Source organism: Macaca thibetana, chromosome 11 (genome assembly GCF_024542745.1).
Source record: "Macaca thibetana thibetana isolate TM-01 chromosome 11, ASM2454274v1, whole genome shotgun sequence".
In the NCBI taxonomy this organism is placed as follows: domain Eukaryota; kingdom Metazoa; phylum Chordata; class Mammalia; order Primates; family Cercopithecidae; genus Macaca; species Macaca thibetana.
The window spans coordinates 3,010,786-3,026,040 of NC_065588.1; the positions used below are offsets into that span (position 1 = coordinate 3,010,786).

General features: G+C 45.0%; 1 protein-coding gene and 1 non-coding gene across 3 annotated transcripts in view; one reads left to right on the plus strand and one right to left on the minus strand.

The window, feature by feature from the left end:
- Positions 1 to 15,255, plus strand: part of TULP3 (TUB like protein 3) — a 54,412-nt gene that overhangs the window by 25,897 nt on the left and 13,260 nt on the right. For both annotated transcript variants that reach the window (XM_050747127.1, XM_050747128.1), the window contains exons 3-4: positions 8,409 to 8,568; positions 9,921 to 10,058. In XM_050747127.1, coding sequence (XP_050603084.1) covers positions 8,409 to 8,568; positions 9,921 to 10,058 — 298 coding nt within the window. The remainder of the gene's footprint in view (positions 1 to 8,408; positions 8,569 to 9,920; positions 10,059 to 15,255) is intronic.
- Positions 750 to 858, minus strand: LOC126931846 (U6 spliceosomal RNA). Its single transcript, XR_007717960.1, has one exon. It is a non-coding gene; the product is annotated as a U6 spliceosomal RNA (small nuclear RNA).

The window sequence follows — 15,255 nt, forward strand, 5'->3', positions numbered from 1 at the left end:
CCATGTTGGCCAGGATGATCTTGATCTCTTGACCTTGTGATCTGCCCGCCTTGGCCTCCCAAAATGCTGGGATTACAGGCGTGAGCCACAGTGCCCAGCCAACTCATTCTTTTATCATCTAGTTTACAGTATTATTGATCTGGTTACTGTTTGTTTCATATCTGTCATGTTTTCCTGATACTATAATCTTTTAATTTAATGTTTAAAGATTCTACATCTCCAGATCATTTACATGTGGCTATTCTTCTCCTATATAGATTTTAAACAGCTCTATTAAGATAAAATTCACATACCATAAATATACACGTAGGTGAAGTATACAAATGATTTTTAGATCTTATAAATGGAATCATACAGTATGTGGTCTTTTGTGTCTGGCTGCTTTGACTTAGCATAAAGTTCACCCATGTTGTAAATGTGCCAGTACTTCATTCCTTTTTATCGCCAAATAACATTTTATTATATGGGTATACCACATTTTGTTTATCTGTTCGTCAGTTGACGGACATTTGGGTTGTCTCCACTTTTTGCCTATTATAAATAAGGCTATTCTGGATATCTGCAAACAAGTTTTTGTGTGCACATGTTCTCATTTCTCTTGGTTATATATCTAAGAGTAGAATTGCTGGGTCATACTGTAACTCTGTTTAACATTTTAAGGAACTGTCAGACTGTCTTCCAAAAGGCTGAACCATTTTACATTCCCACTAGCAGTGTATGAAGCTTTCCGTGTTTTCACTTTTTTTCAGTTTTAATATGAAATCTTCGTGAGTTTAATGTGTCGTTCTTGTGCAGGGGCCATGCTAATCTTCTCTGTATCATTCCAGTTTTCACTGTATGAGCAGCCAAAGCAAGCACGGTTTTTCCACAATCTTTTTTTTTTTTCTTGAGACAGAGTCTCACTCTGTTGCCTAGGCTGGAGTGCAGTGGCACAGTCTTGGCTCACTGCCATCTCCGCCTCCCGGGTTCGAGCGATTCTTGTACCTCAGCCTCCCGAGAAGCTGGGATTACAGGTGCCCGCCACCACGCCCAGCTATTTTTTGTATTTTTAGTAGAGACAGGATTTCGCCATATTGGCCAGGGTGGTCTCGATCTCCTGACCTCAAGTAATCCGCCTGCCTGCCTCAAAAAGTGCTGGGATTACAGGCCTGAGTCACTGTGCCCAGCCAGTTTTTCCACATTCTTACCAACACTTGTTATTGTCTGTCTGTGATTTGGAGCCATTTTAGTGGGTGTAAAGTGGTATCTCATTGTAGTTTTGATTTGCATTACCCTAATGACTAATTATGTTGAGTTTTTGTGTGTGTGTGTGTGGTGGCCTTTCATTTTTTTATTTTTTCGAGATAGGGTCTTGCTCTGTCACCCAGGCTGGAGTGCAGTGATACGGTCATAGCTTACTGAAGTCTTGACCTCCTGGGCTCGAGCGATTCTCCTACGTCAGCCTCCCAAGTACCTGAGACTGCAGGCATGCACCACCGCACTTGGCTAATTTTTCTTTTTTCTTTTCTTGTATTTTGAGATCAGTGTTGCCCAGGCTGATCTCAAACTTGTGACCTCGTGATCCTCCTTCCTCTGCCTCCCAAAGTGCTAGGATTATAGGCATGAGCCATCATGCCTGGTCAAGTTTTATAGTTTTAGCTTTTACACTTTCTGTGGTTTATTTATTTATTTTTTTCTGAGATGCAGTCTTGCTCTGTCCCCCAGGCTGGAGTGTAGTGGCATGATCTCAGCTCACTGCAACCTCTGCCTCCTGGGTTCAAGGAATTCTCCTGCCTCAGCCTCCTGAGTAGCTGGGATTACAGGCGTGTGCCACCATGCCTGGCTAATTTTTGTATTTTTAGTAGAGACTGGGTTATACCATGTTGGTCAGGCTGGTCTCGAACTCCTAACCTCATGATCCGCCTGCCTCTGCCTCCCAAAGTGCTGGGATTACAGGTGTGAGCCCCTGTGCTCAGCCTCTGTGGTTTATTTTTAAAACTGATATATAATAATTGTACATATTTATGGGGTTAGGGTTAGGGTTAGGGTTATTGTAATGATCACGTTGTTTAAGGTATCCATCACCTCAAACACTTACCATTTCTTTGTGTTGGGAACATTTCAAATATTTTAGCTATTTTGAAATATACAATAAATTATTATTATTATTATTTTTTGAGACGGAGTTTTGCTCTTGTCCCCCAGGCTGGAGTACAATGGTGCAATCTCAGCTCACTGCAACCTGTGCCTCCCAGGTTCAAGCGATTCTCCTGCCTCAGCCTCCTGAGTAGCTGGGATTACAGGCATGCGCCACCACACCTGGCTAATTTTGTATTTGTAGTAGAGATGGGTTTTCTCCATATTGGTTAGGCTGGTCTCGAACTCCCATCCTCAGGTGATCTGCTTGCCTAGGCCTCCCAAAGTGTTGGGATTACAGGCGTGAGCCACCACCCCCAGCCAATAAACTATTCTTAACTATAGTCACCCTCTTGTGCTATGGAACACTAGAACATATTCCTTCTAACTGTATGTTTGAATTAATTGCTGTGTCTAGTGTGAAACAGAGATTCAGCTTCATTCTTTAGCATGTGGATATCCAGCTATCCCAACACCGTTTATTGAAATACTTTCCTGTTGAGTATATCTTGCTTTTACTTTTACCAGTTTCACTAGGATACTCTTTTCTGTTTTTGAGAAGAAGTCTTGCTCTGTCGCCCAGGTTGGAGTGTAGTGGTGCAATCTTGGCTCACTGCAACTTCTGCCTCCCAGATTCACACGATTCTTGTGCCTCAGCCTCCAGAGTAGCTGGGATTACAGGAGTGCGCCACCACGCCTGGCTAATTTTTGTATTTTTCTTAGAGATGGAGTTTCACCATGTTGGCCAGGCTGGTCTTGAACTCCTGGCCTCAAGTGATCCACCCACCTTGGTCTCCCAAAGTACTGGGATTACAGGTGTGAGCCACCATACCTGGCAAGATACTCTTATTTTCAGGGTATGTGGGCACCTTAGCTAGCTGCAGAATGGATTTTCTTTCCTTCCTTCCTTCCTTCCTTCTTTCCTTCCTTCCTTCCTTCCTTCCTTCCTCTCTCTCTCTCTGTCTCTCTGTCTCTCTGTCTCTCTTTCTTTCTGTCTTTCTCTCTCTCTTTCTTTCTTTCTTTTTTTTGCAAGACTCTTGCTCTGTTGCCCAGGCTGCAGTGTAGTGACATGATCTTGGCTCACTGCAACCTCTGCCTCCTGGGTTCAAGCGATTCTTATGCCTCAGCCTCTTGAGTAGCTGGGACTACAGGTGCACGTCACCACGCCCAGCTAATTTTTTGTATTTTTAGTAGAGAAGGGATTTCACCATGTTGGCCAGAATGGTCTCAATCTTTTGACCTCGTGATCTGCCTGCCTCAGCCTCCTAAAGTGCTGGGATTACAGGCATGAGCCACCATGCCTGGCTGAGATTAGTTATTTTAAAACAAACTGATAGACCTCAGACAACCAGTCTGATGTTACTTACTGGTTGTATTCTGTGGTTGTTTGGTCTGTTGGAAAACTGTCATAGTGTAACCTCAGCCCATTACCTCTAGGGTGACTCCTTCTCTAGGAAAATTGAGAATTAGTTAAACTATCATTAATTTAAATGAAGCTTTATTTATTTTTGAGATGGAGTCTTGCTCTGTTGCTCAGGCTGGAGTGCAGTGGCATGATCTTGGCTCACTGCAACCTCTGCCTCCTGGGTTCAAGCAATTCTCCTGCATCAGCCTCCCAAGTAGCTAGGTTTACAGGCTTACACCACCGTGTCCAGCTACTTTTTGCATTTTTAGTAGAGACGGGGTTTCCGGTATGTTGGCCAGGCTGGTCTCGAACTCCTGACCTCAAGTGATCCGCCCACCTCAGCCTCCCGAAGTGCTGGGATTACAGGCATGAGCCACTGCACCGGCCAGAGCTTTATTATTTTATTGGATAAAGTAATTTCATGGAAATTTCCTCCAATCTAATCTCCTTTAGTTTCTTATTGTTTATTTTGGCATCACCATTCAATATTTTGGCCCCAGGCAATAGTAAGACATACCACTAAATTCTTGGGAAGATAGATTCTTTTACTGTTCAATTCCCAAGATAATTAGGAAATTTAAAGGTGATTAAATTTTAGTTTATACGACACTTAAAATCATGAAGGCAGTGTGTTTTAATTCCATTTAGGGCATCTAACCATCAACTTTGGCTTTCTTCCTGGCTCCCTGACTTACCCTGTCTTGGTAATGAGTCCTTACTCGTTGATGTAGCCTCATTTAAAGCACTCTTAAGTTTTCAGGGAAGTAAAATATAAATGAAATAGGAATTGACATTGTTACATTCAAACCCTAGTAGCACTTCTCTCCTCCCCCATCCAAACTGCATGACAGTTTTCACCAAGATGGCAGCTTGCACATACCTGTTTAATGGTATTTTTCTTATTTATAAACTTGGACAGTAGTAAGATCTATTCAATACTGAGGTATAGTAGCTGTGGCCCTGATTACAGTTTGAATCTACAGTTGTTTTTTTCTTAAGTCATTGGTCTGAATGAGTTCGATCAGTCTTTAAGTAGATAGAGAGAGGCTTCCCCAGATACCTTGGTGGAACCTGTGGTCAGGGGTCTAGTCTCCCCTTTACAAGTCTGAGAGCTTAGTTTGTCAGTGAACCTGGATATAACCAGGTCCTTTGGCACAAATTCACACTAGTTAAACCCATACCAGTAAGTTTTAAAACCAGAACCCCAAGTTATTAATTTACAAAGGGAGGTCTACTTTTTCAGTGTGTATTCATCTCTACTGTTCATGATACTCTTTTCCTGGGAAAACGATACCTAAGAAGTTAAACTTCAAATTAGAAGGCTTATTGGTGAGCAAGGAATCAGAGGGAATGAGGTCAGGAGTTCAAGACCAGCCTGGCCAACATGGTAAAGCCCCATCTCTACTAAAAGTATAAAAATTAGCTGGGCATGGTGGGGTGCACCTGTAATCCCAGCTACTTGGGAGGCTGAGGCAGGAAAATTGCATGAACCTGAGAGGCAGAGGTTGCGATGAGCCGAGATCGCACCACTGCACTGTCCAGCCTGGGCAACAGAGCGAGACTCTGTTTTTAAAAAAAAAAAAAAAAAAAAGATGTTTCTCTTTCTTGGACAAACTGGATAACCCTATCAAATTCTAGCTCTTTGGCCTCCCTTTTCTAGACCACAAGCAGAAAACTCCTTTTCTATATAAAATATTTTCCTTACATGTGAACCCCTCTCTACTAAAAATACAAAAAATTAGCTGGGTGTGGTGGCGGCGCCTGTAATCCCAGCTACTCCGGAGGCTGAGTCAGGAGAATTGCTTGAACCCAGGAGGCAGAGACTGCAGTGAGCCAAGGTCGCACAGTTGCACTCCAGCCTGGGCAACAAGAGTGAAACTCTGTCTCAAAAAGTAAAAATAGCTACAACATTTGGTTTTTTTTTTTTTTTTTTTTTTTTTTGAGACAGTCTCACTCTGTTGCCCAGGCTGGAGTGCAGTGGTGCAGTCTCGGCTCACGGCAACCTCTGCCTCCTGGCAACCTCTGCTTCCCGGGTTCAAGCGATTCTCCTGCCTCAGCCTCCCGAGTAGCTAGGATTACAGGCGCCTGCCACCACACCTGGCCAATGTTTTATATTTTTAGTGGAGATGGGGTTTCACCATGTTGGCTAGCTAGACTGGTCTCAAACTCCTGACCTCAGATGATCCACCCGCTTCGGCCTCCCAAAGTGCTGGGATTACGGGTGTGAGCTGCTTGCGCCCAGCCCTTTTTTTTTTTTTTTTTTTTTTGAGATGGAGTCTTGCTCTGTTGCTCGTCTTGGAGTGCAGTGGAGCAATCTCAGCTTAACACAACTTCCACCTCCCGGGTTCAAGAGATTCTCCTGCCTCAGCCTCCCAAGTAACTGGAATTACAGGTGCCTGCCACCACTCCTGGCTAATTTTATTTTTTAGTAGAGACGGGGTTTCACCATGTTGACCTGGCTGGTCTCACACTTCTGACCTCAGGTAATGCGCCCACCTCGACCTCCCAAACTGCTGGGATCACAGGCGTGAGCCACCGCGCCCAGCCCACAGTATGCGTTTTTGTTTCATCGATCATTTCACAGACTGTGTGTGTGAGACAAAATAGCTGTGGCCATATAGATAAGATATGGCAGTTTCTTATGATTTCAGTACTTAATATTTACCATCTTTTCAGGCAAGTTACTGGTTTTTCTTGTTGTTGTTGTTTGAGATGGAGTTTCGCTATCGTTGCACAGGCTGGAGTACAGTGGCACAGTCTCAGCTCACCGCAACCTGCGCCTCACAGGCTCAGGCAATTCTCCAGCCTCAGCCTCCAAGTAGCTGGGATAACAGGCATGCGCCACCACGCCCGGCTAATTTTTGTGTTTTTAGTAGAGACGGGGTTTCTCCATGTTGGTCAGACTGGCTTTGAACTCCCCACCTCAGGTGATCCGCCCCCCTCGGCCTCCCAAAATATTGGGATTACAGGTGTGAGCCACTGTGCGTGATACTTTGTACCCATTATACAAGACTTCTTGGTCGCTAGAAGAATTTTTTTGAGACAGAGTCTTGCTCTGTTGCCCAGGCTGGAGTGTAGTGGCGCGATCTCAGCTCACCACAACCTCCACCTCCTGGGTTTAAGTGATTCTCCTGCCTGAGCCTCCTGAGTAACTGGGATTACAGGTGTGCACCAAGATGCAGGCCAATTTTTGTATTTTTAGTAGAGACGGGGTTTCACCATGTTGGCCAGGCTGGTCTCGAACTCCTGACCTCAAGTGATCCACCTGACTCCGCCTCCCAAAGTGCTGGGATTACAGGCATGAGCCACCGCTCCCGGTTGCTAGAAGAATCTTACTGGCCAATTCCATTTGGCGGAAGTCATCATAGCCTCCTGTGTATTTAGTGTTCCTGGGTTAAGGTCCTTCTATTCATGGTAGTTCATGAAATCTCAAAATAATCTCCAAACATAGGTTAGTCCTTGCTCTAACACCTATTCATTCTTGATGGTACATTCCGTATTGGCACGTTATCTTAACTCCCCAGTCTTTTCCCTCTGTACACGAGCTGTTGAATTAATCAGTGTGCTCTCATCAGGCCAGTTCAGGAAAAACACACTTCCTTTTTTGATAGTCTCGCCCCTTGGAGTGACTCTTCTTCCTGGAGGCACTTTTTAGAAACAGCATCAATGGGAAAAAGTAAGCAGATGGCTTCTTCTGCCTGAAAAACAGTAGTAAGGGGGTTATGATATCTTTGTTTTTTAATCATGTCTTTATTTTTTAGCATGGGGCTTCACATGTTTCCTATTCTGAGTTATCCCAGATCCATAATAATTGCTATATATTATAAGCCCTTATTTGCCAAAAGGTACTAGTACTATGTGCTAGTACTCTCCATTTCGTTGGTTTTTTATTCTCAGGGTCTGTCATCCGTTTTTCCTGACTTTTCTTGCTACCATAGTCTTTATCTTGCTTTTATTCAGAGTTGACTGCTTTGTATTTGGTATGTTCCAACTGCCATTTTTTTCTTCTCACCCTTGATCCAAATTTGATTTCTAATATTATATAAGATAAATAAGAATGCCAAACTTACTGCTCTTTGACTAATTAGAACATGGAAATAATTTGAGTTTTAGAGAATAATAAAGTTTTTTTCTTCCATTTACAAAAGTGAGAAAACTTTGGGAAAAAAAAAAAGACTAGAAAAGAGAAAATAATCATGCCATAGTCTACCACCTGAAGAAACCGCCCTTGCTCTGTTCCTCCATCTTTCCCCCGTGCATGTGTGTTTGTAGGTTTTGAGCTTGTAATCACATTGTGATAATGCTGGGATGATTCCCATACATCTTTAGTAGACTTGGTTGGAAATGCATTGTGTGGGGCAGGTGCAGTGGCTCACACCTGTAATCCCAACACTTTGGGAGGCCAAGGCACCAGACTGCTTGAGCTCAGGAGTTTGAGACCAGCCTGGGCAATATGGGGAAATCCTGTCTCTACAAAAATACAAAAATTAGCTGGGCGCGGTAGCACACACCTGTAGTCCCAGCTATTCAGGAGGGTGAGCCAGAAGGATCGGGCGCACCTTGGAGGTCGAGGCTGCAGTGAGCTGTGATAGTGCCACTGCACTCAGCCTGGGCAACCAAGTGAGACTCTGTCTCAAAAAAAAAGAAAAAAAATGCATCATGTGATTTTAAATAGATCTTTATAGGTGTTAGGTGTTCAAAAGTATTTGTTAAATGAAATGATTGAATCCTTACTCCTCTCTGTGCCTCAGTTTTCCCATTTCTTAAACGGGGAAATAATAATTTACAAGATGTTTTGTGAGGATCAGTGAAAAACAAACTAAATGTTGGAAGTGGCTAGGTCATGTCAAAACTCTACTTGCTGGCTATCATATCGCTTTTTTCCCAGAGGCTACTACTTGAGAAGAGGCAGAGGAAAAAGCGCCTTGAGCCGTTTATGGTGCAGCCCAATCCAGAAGCCAGGCTACGGCGGGCGAAGCCAAGGGCCAGTGACGAGCAGACTCCCTTGGTGAACTGTCATACTCCCCACAGCAATGTCATCTTACATGGTGTGTATTTAGGCAGCATCACTTCCTGCTGGGGTACAGTTTTCACAAACCTAGCAGGCAGGAGGATTCTCAGACGGACCAAAGGGACAATATTATTAGCACCATTACTAGGTACCTTCACAAATCTTTATAAACACATTTGGGGTCTTTGAGGAGAATAAAAGCAATATAATCAGTGCAAGATGCCTTAAGGTTTGTGTCCATTTTAGAACTGTTGTTTTCTTTTCTTTTTTCTTTTTTTTTTTGAGATGGAATTTTGCTTTCGTTGCCCAGGCTGGAGTGCAAAGGCAAGATCTTGGCTCACTGCCAACCTCCTTCTCCTGGGTTCAAGTGATTCTCCTGCCTCAACCTCCTGAGTAGCTGGGTTTACAGGCGCCTGCCACCACGCCCGGCTAATTTTTTTGTATTTTTAGTAGAGACGGGGTTTTACCATGTTGGCCAGGCTTATCTAGAACTCCTGACCCAGGTGATCCACCTGCCTCGGCCTCCCAAAGTGCTGGGATTACAGGCTTGAACCACTGTGCCCGGCAAGAACTGTTGTTTTCTAGATGCCAGATGAATAGTTTAGAATGACCTGTTTGAGGAGTTTTTGATTGTTAAATCATGGCAGAGGTGAATCATGAAGCCAAGAATAGGTAGAGAGCATCCATTCTTCCAATAGATAGTTCAAAGGACCATCTGAGATGGTAAGGGGTGGAGGAAGAATAAGATTGTAAGTTCCTCTAAATCAAGCCACCTGAGCTATTGGCTTGGACAGGATCTGTACTATGGAGGACCTACTTTGTTTTCTTGGTCTCATTCTTAAGTTTCTGAAGTACATATAACTTCAGTTACTAAAGTACAAGTACATATTACTTTAGTAACAGAGCATGTTAATAAAATGAACACCAGGCTGGGCATGGTGGCTTATGCCTCTGATCCCAGCACTTTGGGAGACCAGGCAGGTGGATCGCTTAAGGCCAGGTGTTTGAAACTAGCCTGGGCAACATAACAAAATTCCATCTCTACGAAAAAATTAAAAATTAGCCAGGCGTAGTAGCACACACCTGTAGTCCCAGCTACTTGGGGGACTGAAGTGGGAGGATCATTTGAGCCTAGGAAGTCGAGGCTACAGTGAGCTGTGATTACACCACTGCTCTCCAGCCTGGGCGACAGAGTGAGATCCTGTCTCAGAGAAAAAACACCAGTTCTGACCTACTCTCTTAACACATGTTCTTATGGATGTTAAGAAAGGAGGGGAGATAAAGTGATTCGGTAGTTCTTAATTCTGATCACATATGCCAAATCCACCCAACTAAATAGTGAATAATACTTTGCTCCTTTTTTAAAATTCATTTTATTTTGTCCCCTAGGTATTGATGGTCCAGCTGCTGTCCTGAAACCAGATGAGGATCGCACTCCGTCAGTAAGCTCCCCTGCTTTGGAAGAAGATGAAAACACAGTGGGCACGGCTTCCAAGCCAGGACTTCAGGAGAGTCTCCAGAAGCATGGTGAGGACTGGCAAAGATTTTAAGGCAATTTGTCTTCTTACTCATTTGTCATCTTTTCCTTTCTTTTCATTGTGGTTAACAATCCACATGACTCCAAATTACTCACGGCTTAGGGCCTCACGGGGGTGACAGTATTAAGCATCTTTTACATCTGAATGTTGGTAATTGTCAGCAATGGTAGTATTTATACTATTGCCTGAGAAAAAGAAGATAATTAAATCTAAACTACTAGCTACCATAGATGACTGTTTCTCTCTTTTTGACTATTTTCGGTTCCCACCGTCTCCTTCTGACAGAGTTGTCACTCAGCCCTCTACTCCACCTCCGTTTCATAGTTGGTGATGATTGATAGCCTTTCTTCTAGTTGGAGCTCTCATTTCCATAAATATTCCCATACATTTCAAAGGTCCCTTGTAGTCTTTCCTTTTTAGAAAAATAATTTTATAATGAGAAGGGATTAAGCATCCCCTTTTCAGATGAGAAAACTGAAGCCCAATAATGAATATCTATTGGGTACCTTCTTTGCATTAGGCAAACATTGCTAGGTCCTGGGATATATGAATCAGGAGATTCATATACCACGGAATGGCATAATAAATGAACGTTTAAACAAATTCGTATATTCACTTATTTAGAAAGTATGTTGTGGCCAGGCGCAGTGGCTCATGCCTGTAATCCCAGCACTTTGGGAGGCCAAGGTGGGTGGATCACCTGAAGGTCAAGAGTTTGAGACCAGCACATGGTGAAACCCCGTCTCTACTAAAAATATAAAAAAATTAGCCAAGCATGGTGGTGGGTGCCTGTAATCCCAGCTACTCGGGAGGCTGAGGCAGGAGAATCACTTGAACTTCGGAGGCGGAGGTTGCAGTGAACCAAGATTGCGCCATTGCACTCCAGCCTGGGCAACAAGAGTGAAACTTCTCAAAAAAAAGAAAGGAAAAGAAAGTATGTTTTGAGTCCAGGCATGGTGGCTCATGCCTATAATCCTAACACTTTGGGAGGCTGAGGCGGGCAGATCACTTGAGTCCAAGGGTTCAAGACCAGCCTGAGCAACATGGAGAAACCTTGTCTCTACAAAAAATGCCAAAAAAAAAAAAAAAATGGCTGGGTGCAGTGGTGCACACCTGTAATCCCAGCTACTTGCAGGGCTGAGGCAGGAGGATGGCTTGAGCCTGGGCAGCGGAGGTTGCACCGAGCTTGAGATTGCGCCACTGTACTTCAGCCTGGTTACAGAGCAGGACCCTATCTCAACCAAAAAAAAAAAAGTAAAGTACATACCATATCTCAGGCAACATTCTAGGTACTTAGGATACGTGAGTAAGCATGGTTCTTGCCCTCATGGAGTGCTTATTCTAATTGAAGCTTCATGCACTTAAATAGGCTAGAGCTAGAAAATCAAGGTGCTGGCCGGGCGCGGTGGCTCAAGCCTGTAATCCCAGCACTTTGGGAGGCCGAGACGGGCGGATCACGAGGTCAGGAGATCGAGACCAGCCTGGCTAACACGGTGAAACCCCGTCTCTACCAAAAAAAAAAAAAAATACAAAAAACTAGCCGGGCGAGGTGGCGGGCGCCTGTAGTCCCAGCTACTCGGGAGGCTGAGGCAGGAGAATGGTGTAGACCCAGGAGGCGGAGCTTGCAGTGAGCTGAGATCCGGCCACTGCACTCCAGCCTGGGCGACAGAGCGAGACTCCGACTCAAAAAAAAAAAAAAAAAAAAAAAAAGAAAATCAAGGTGCTGAGAGAGCCCGACGCCTCACTCCACTCGGAGGCTTGGGAGCCTTCCCAGAGAAAGTGATGTTTGAGCTAGTGCCTGATTCAGGAAGAGGTGCTGGCCAGTTCATAATGGCAGCAGCTCAGGGCGTGTGGTCATAGAGTAGGAAGGGGGATGTAGAGAGGTGAGCCAGGACAGGGAGGTAGGCTTTAATTACGTGGGACCTAATAGACCACATCAGGAATTGGGACTTTAGGGAGTAACAGAAGGCTGGGCCTGGTGGCTCATACCTGTAATCCCAGCACTTAAAGAGGCTGAAGTGGGAGGATTGCTTGAAGTTAGGTGTTCAGGACCAGCCAGGGCAACATAGCAAGACCCAGTGTCTAACAAAAATTTTTTTTTAATTAGCTGGGTGTGATGGTAGTTGCAGCTACTTAAGAGATTGTGCTGGGAGGATTGCTCGAGCCCAGCTGATTGAGGATGCAGTGAGCTGTGATCATGCCACAGCACTCCAGCCTGGGTGACAGAATGAAACCATGTCTCTAAAAATTAAAAAAAAAAAAATTGGGTTGGGCGGAGCAGCTGATGCTTATAACCCCAGCACTTTGGGAGACTGAGGTGGGAGGATTGCTTGAGCCTCAGAGTTTGAGACTACAGTGAGCCAGGATTGTGTTGCTGCCTGTGTGTAGAGTGAGACCCTGTCTCAAAAATAAATAAATAAAAATTAATTAAAAAAAAAAGATAGGGCTGGGTGCTGTGGCTTATGCCTGTAATCCCAGCAGTTTGGGAGACCGAGGCGGGCAGATCACGAGGTCAGGAGATTGAGACCATCCTGGCTAACACAGTGAAACCCCGTCTCTACTAAAGATATAAAAATTTAGCTGGGGCCGGGCGCGGTGGCTCAAGCCTGTAATCCCAGCACTTTGGGAGGCCGAGACGGGCGGATCACAAGGTCAGGAGATCGAGACCATCCTGGCTAACCCGGTGAAACCCTGTCTCTACTAAAAAATACAAAAAACTAGCCGGGCGAGGTGGCGGGCGCCTGTAGTCCCAGCTACTCGGGAGGCTGAGGCAGGAGAATGGCGTAAACCTGGGAGGCAGAGCTTACAGTGAGCTGAGATCCGGCCACTGCACTCCAGCCTGGGCGACAGAGCAAGACTCCATCTCAAAAAAAAAAAAATTTAGCTGGGCATGGTGGTGGGGCCCTGTAGTCCCAGCTACTTGGGAGGCTGAGGCAGGAGAATGGCGTGAACCCGGGAGGCGGAGCTTTCAGTGAGCTGAGATCGCGCCACTGCACTCCAGCCTGGGCGACAGAGCGAGACTCCGTCTCAAAAAAAAAAAAAGGAGGCCAAGACAGGTGGATCATGAGGTCAGGAGATTGAGACTACCCTGGCCAACATGGTGAAACCCTGTCTCTACTAAAAATACAAAAATTAGGCCGGGCGCGGTGGCTCACGCCTGTAATCCCAGCACTTTGGGAGGCCGAGGCGGGCGGATCACAAGGTCAGGAGATCGAGACCACGGTGAAACCCCGTCTCTACTAAAAATACAAAAAATTAGCCGGGCGCGGTTGTGGGCGCCTGTAGTCCCAGCTACTCGGGAGGCTGAGGCAGGAGAATGGCGTGAACCCGGGAGGCGGAGCTTGCAGTGAGCCGAGATCGCGCCACTGCACTCCAGCCTGGGCGACAGAGCGAGACTCCGTCTCAAAAAAAAAAAAAAAAAAAAAAAAGAAAAAAAATTAGCTGGGCATGGTGGCACATGCCTGTAATCCCAGCTACTCAGGAGGCTGAGGCAAGAGAATCGCTTGAACCAGGGAGTCAGAGGTTGCAGTGAGCAGAGATTGCGCCACTGCACTCCAGCCTGGCGACAGAGCAAGACTCCATCTCAAAAAAAAAAAGTTACTAGAGTGGCTAAGTAATGTGTCATAGATCATACTGCTAGTTAGGAAGCAAACTTGGGCAGAAGAAATCGCATGAGCAAAGGCTAGGTGTAAAAACATGAGATGTCTGTGCAAATGGGGCCAGGTGACCGGAGTGCATGGTGTAGGAAAGGCAATTTGGTGACATGGATTTGAGCACAGCTCTTGGGCCAGCTTGCTTGGTTTTGAATTTCTATTCTGCCACTTCTGGCTGGGAAGAAGAGCATATAACTTCACTTTTCTCTGCCTCAGTTCTCCTGTCTTTAACATGAAAGTGACCATGGTACTTTCCTATTATTTTACTACCACTATTTTTACAACAAAAGAAAGTAAAAGATGTGGGTTGGACAGATAGAATGAGTCAGAGCAAAAATGATTTTCTTTTTTTTTTTTTTTTTTTTGAGACGGAGTCTCGCTCTGTCGCCCAGGCTGGAGTGCAGTGGCGCGATCTCGGCTCACTGCAAGCTCCGCCTCCCAGGTTCACGCCATTCTCCTGCCTCAGCCTCCCGAGTAGCTGGGACTACAGGCGCCCACAACCGCGCCCGGCTAATTTTTTGTATTTTTAGTAGAGACGGGGTTTCACCGTGGTCTCGATCTCCTGACCTTGTGATCCGCCCGCCTCGGCCTCCCAAAGTGCTGGGATTACAGGCGTGAGCCACCGCGCCCGGCCCGCAAAAATGATTTTCTATTTAACCAAAGCTAAATTACTTACCTTGAGTCAACTAGCTGAAAAGTGGCAGATTTAGATTTTCTGATTCTTAGTCTAGTTCTTTATCCCTGACTGTAAATACCACATTGTCTGCTTTTGCACTGCTCTGTGAAGTGGCTGTGTTCTTTCTCAGAACTGGCCTTTCAGTGCCAGATGAATTAATGCCTTTTCATGTCTCAACAGGTTGCATCTTGACTATAAAACCCATTAAGTGCTGTTTTGATTGAATTCTAAGAAGTGTCAGTTTGGCAGATTATGTCCGTATAAGTGGGTCCAATTTGCTTGTCTTGAAAGTTTCAGAGAGATCTTTGATCTCTCAAGACAGATTCATGTGAACTGAGTTCTTGGTATAAAAATGGCATTTGAAAACATAGTAATAGGTGAAGATATCCATACGATAGTGGTATCTCAGGAGTTTTCTGCCTTTTTGCTACCAATAAAAAGGGGGGGTACCAGGTGTCGTGGCTCATGCCTGTAATCTCAGCACTTTGGGAAGCTGAGGTGGGCGGATTGCTTGAGCCCAAGAGTTTGAGATCAGTCTGGGCAACTTGGTGAAACCCCATCTCTACAGAAAATTACCTGGATATGGTGTAGTCCCAGGTACTCAGGAGGCTGAGGTGGGAGGATCACGTGAGCCCAGGAAGTTGAGGCTGCAGTGAGTGGCTGTGATTTGGCCACTGCACTCCCACCTGGGCAGCAGAGTGAAACCCTGTCTCGAAAAATAATAATAATAAGTTAATATTTTAGAGAGCAGAAGGAAAAAATGTCCTTTGCAAAGCAAATAATTTTTTAAGTAACAGCTCTTTTGAGATATAAATTACAGACCATACACCTCTTCCATTTCAAGTACACAATAGGCC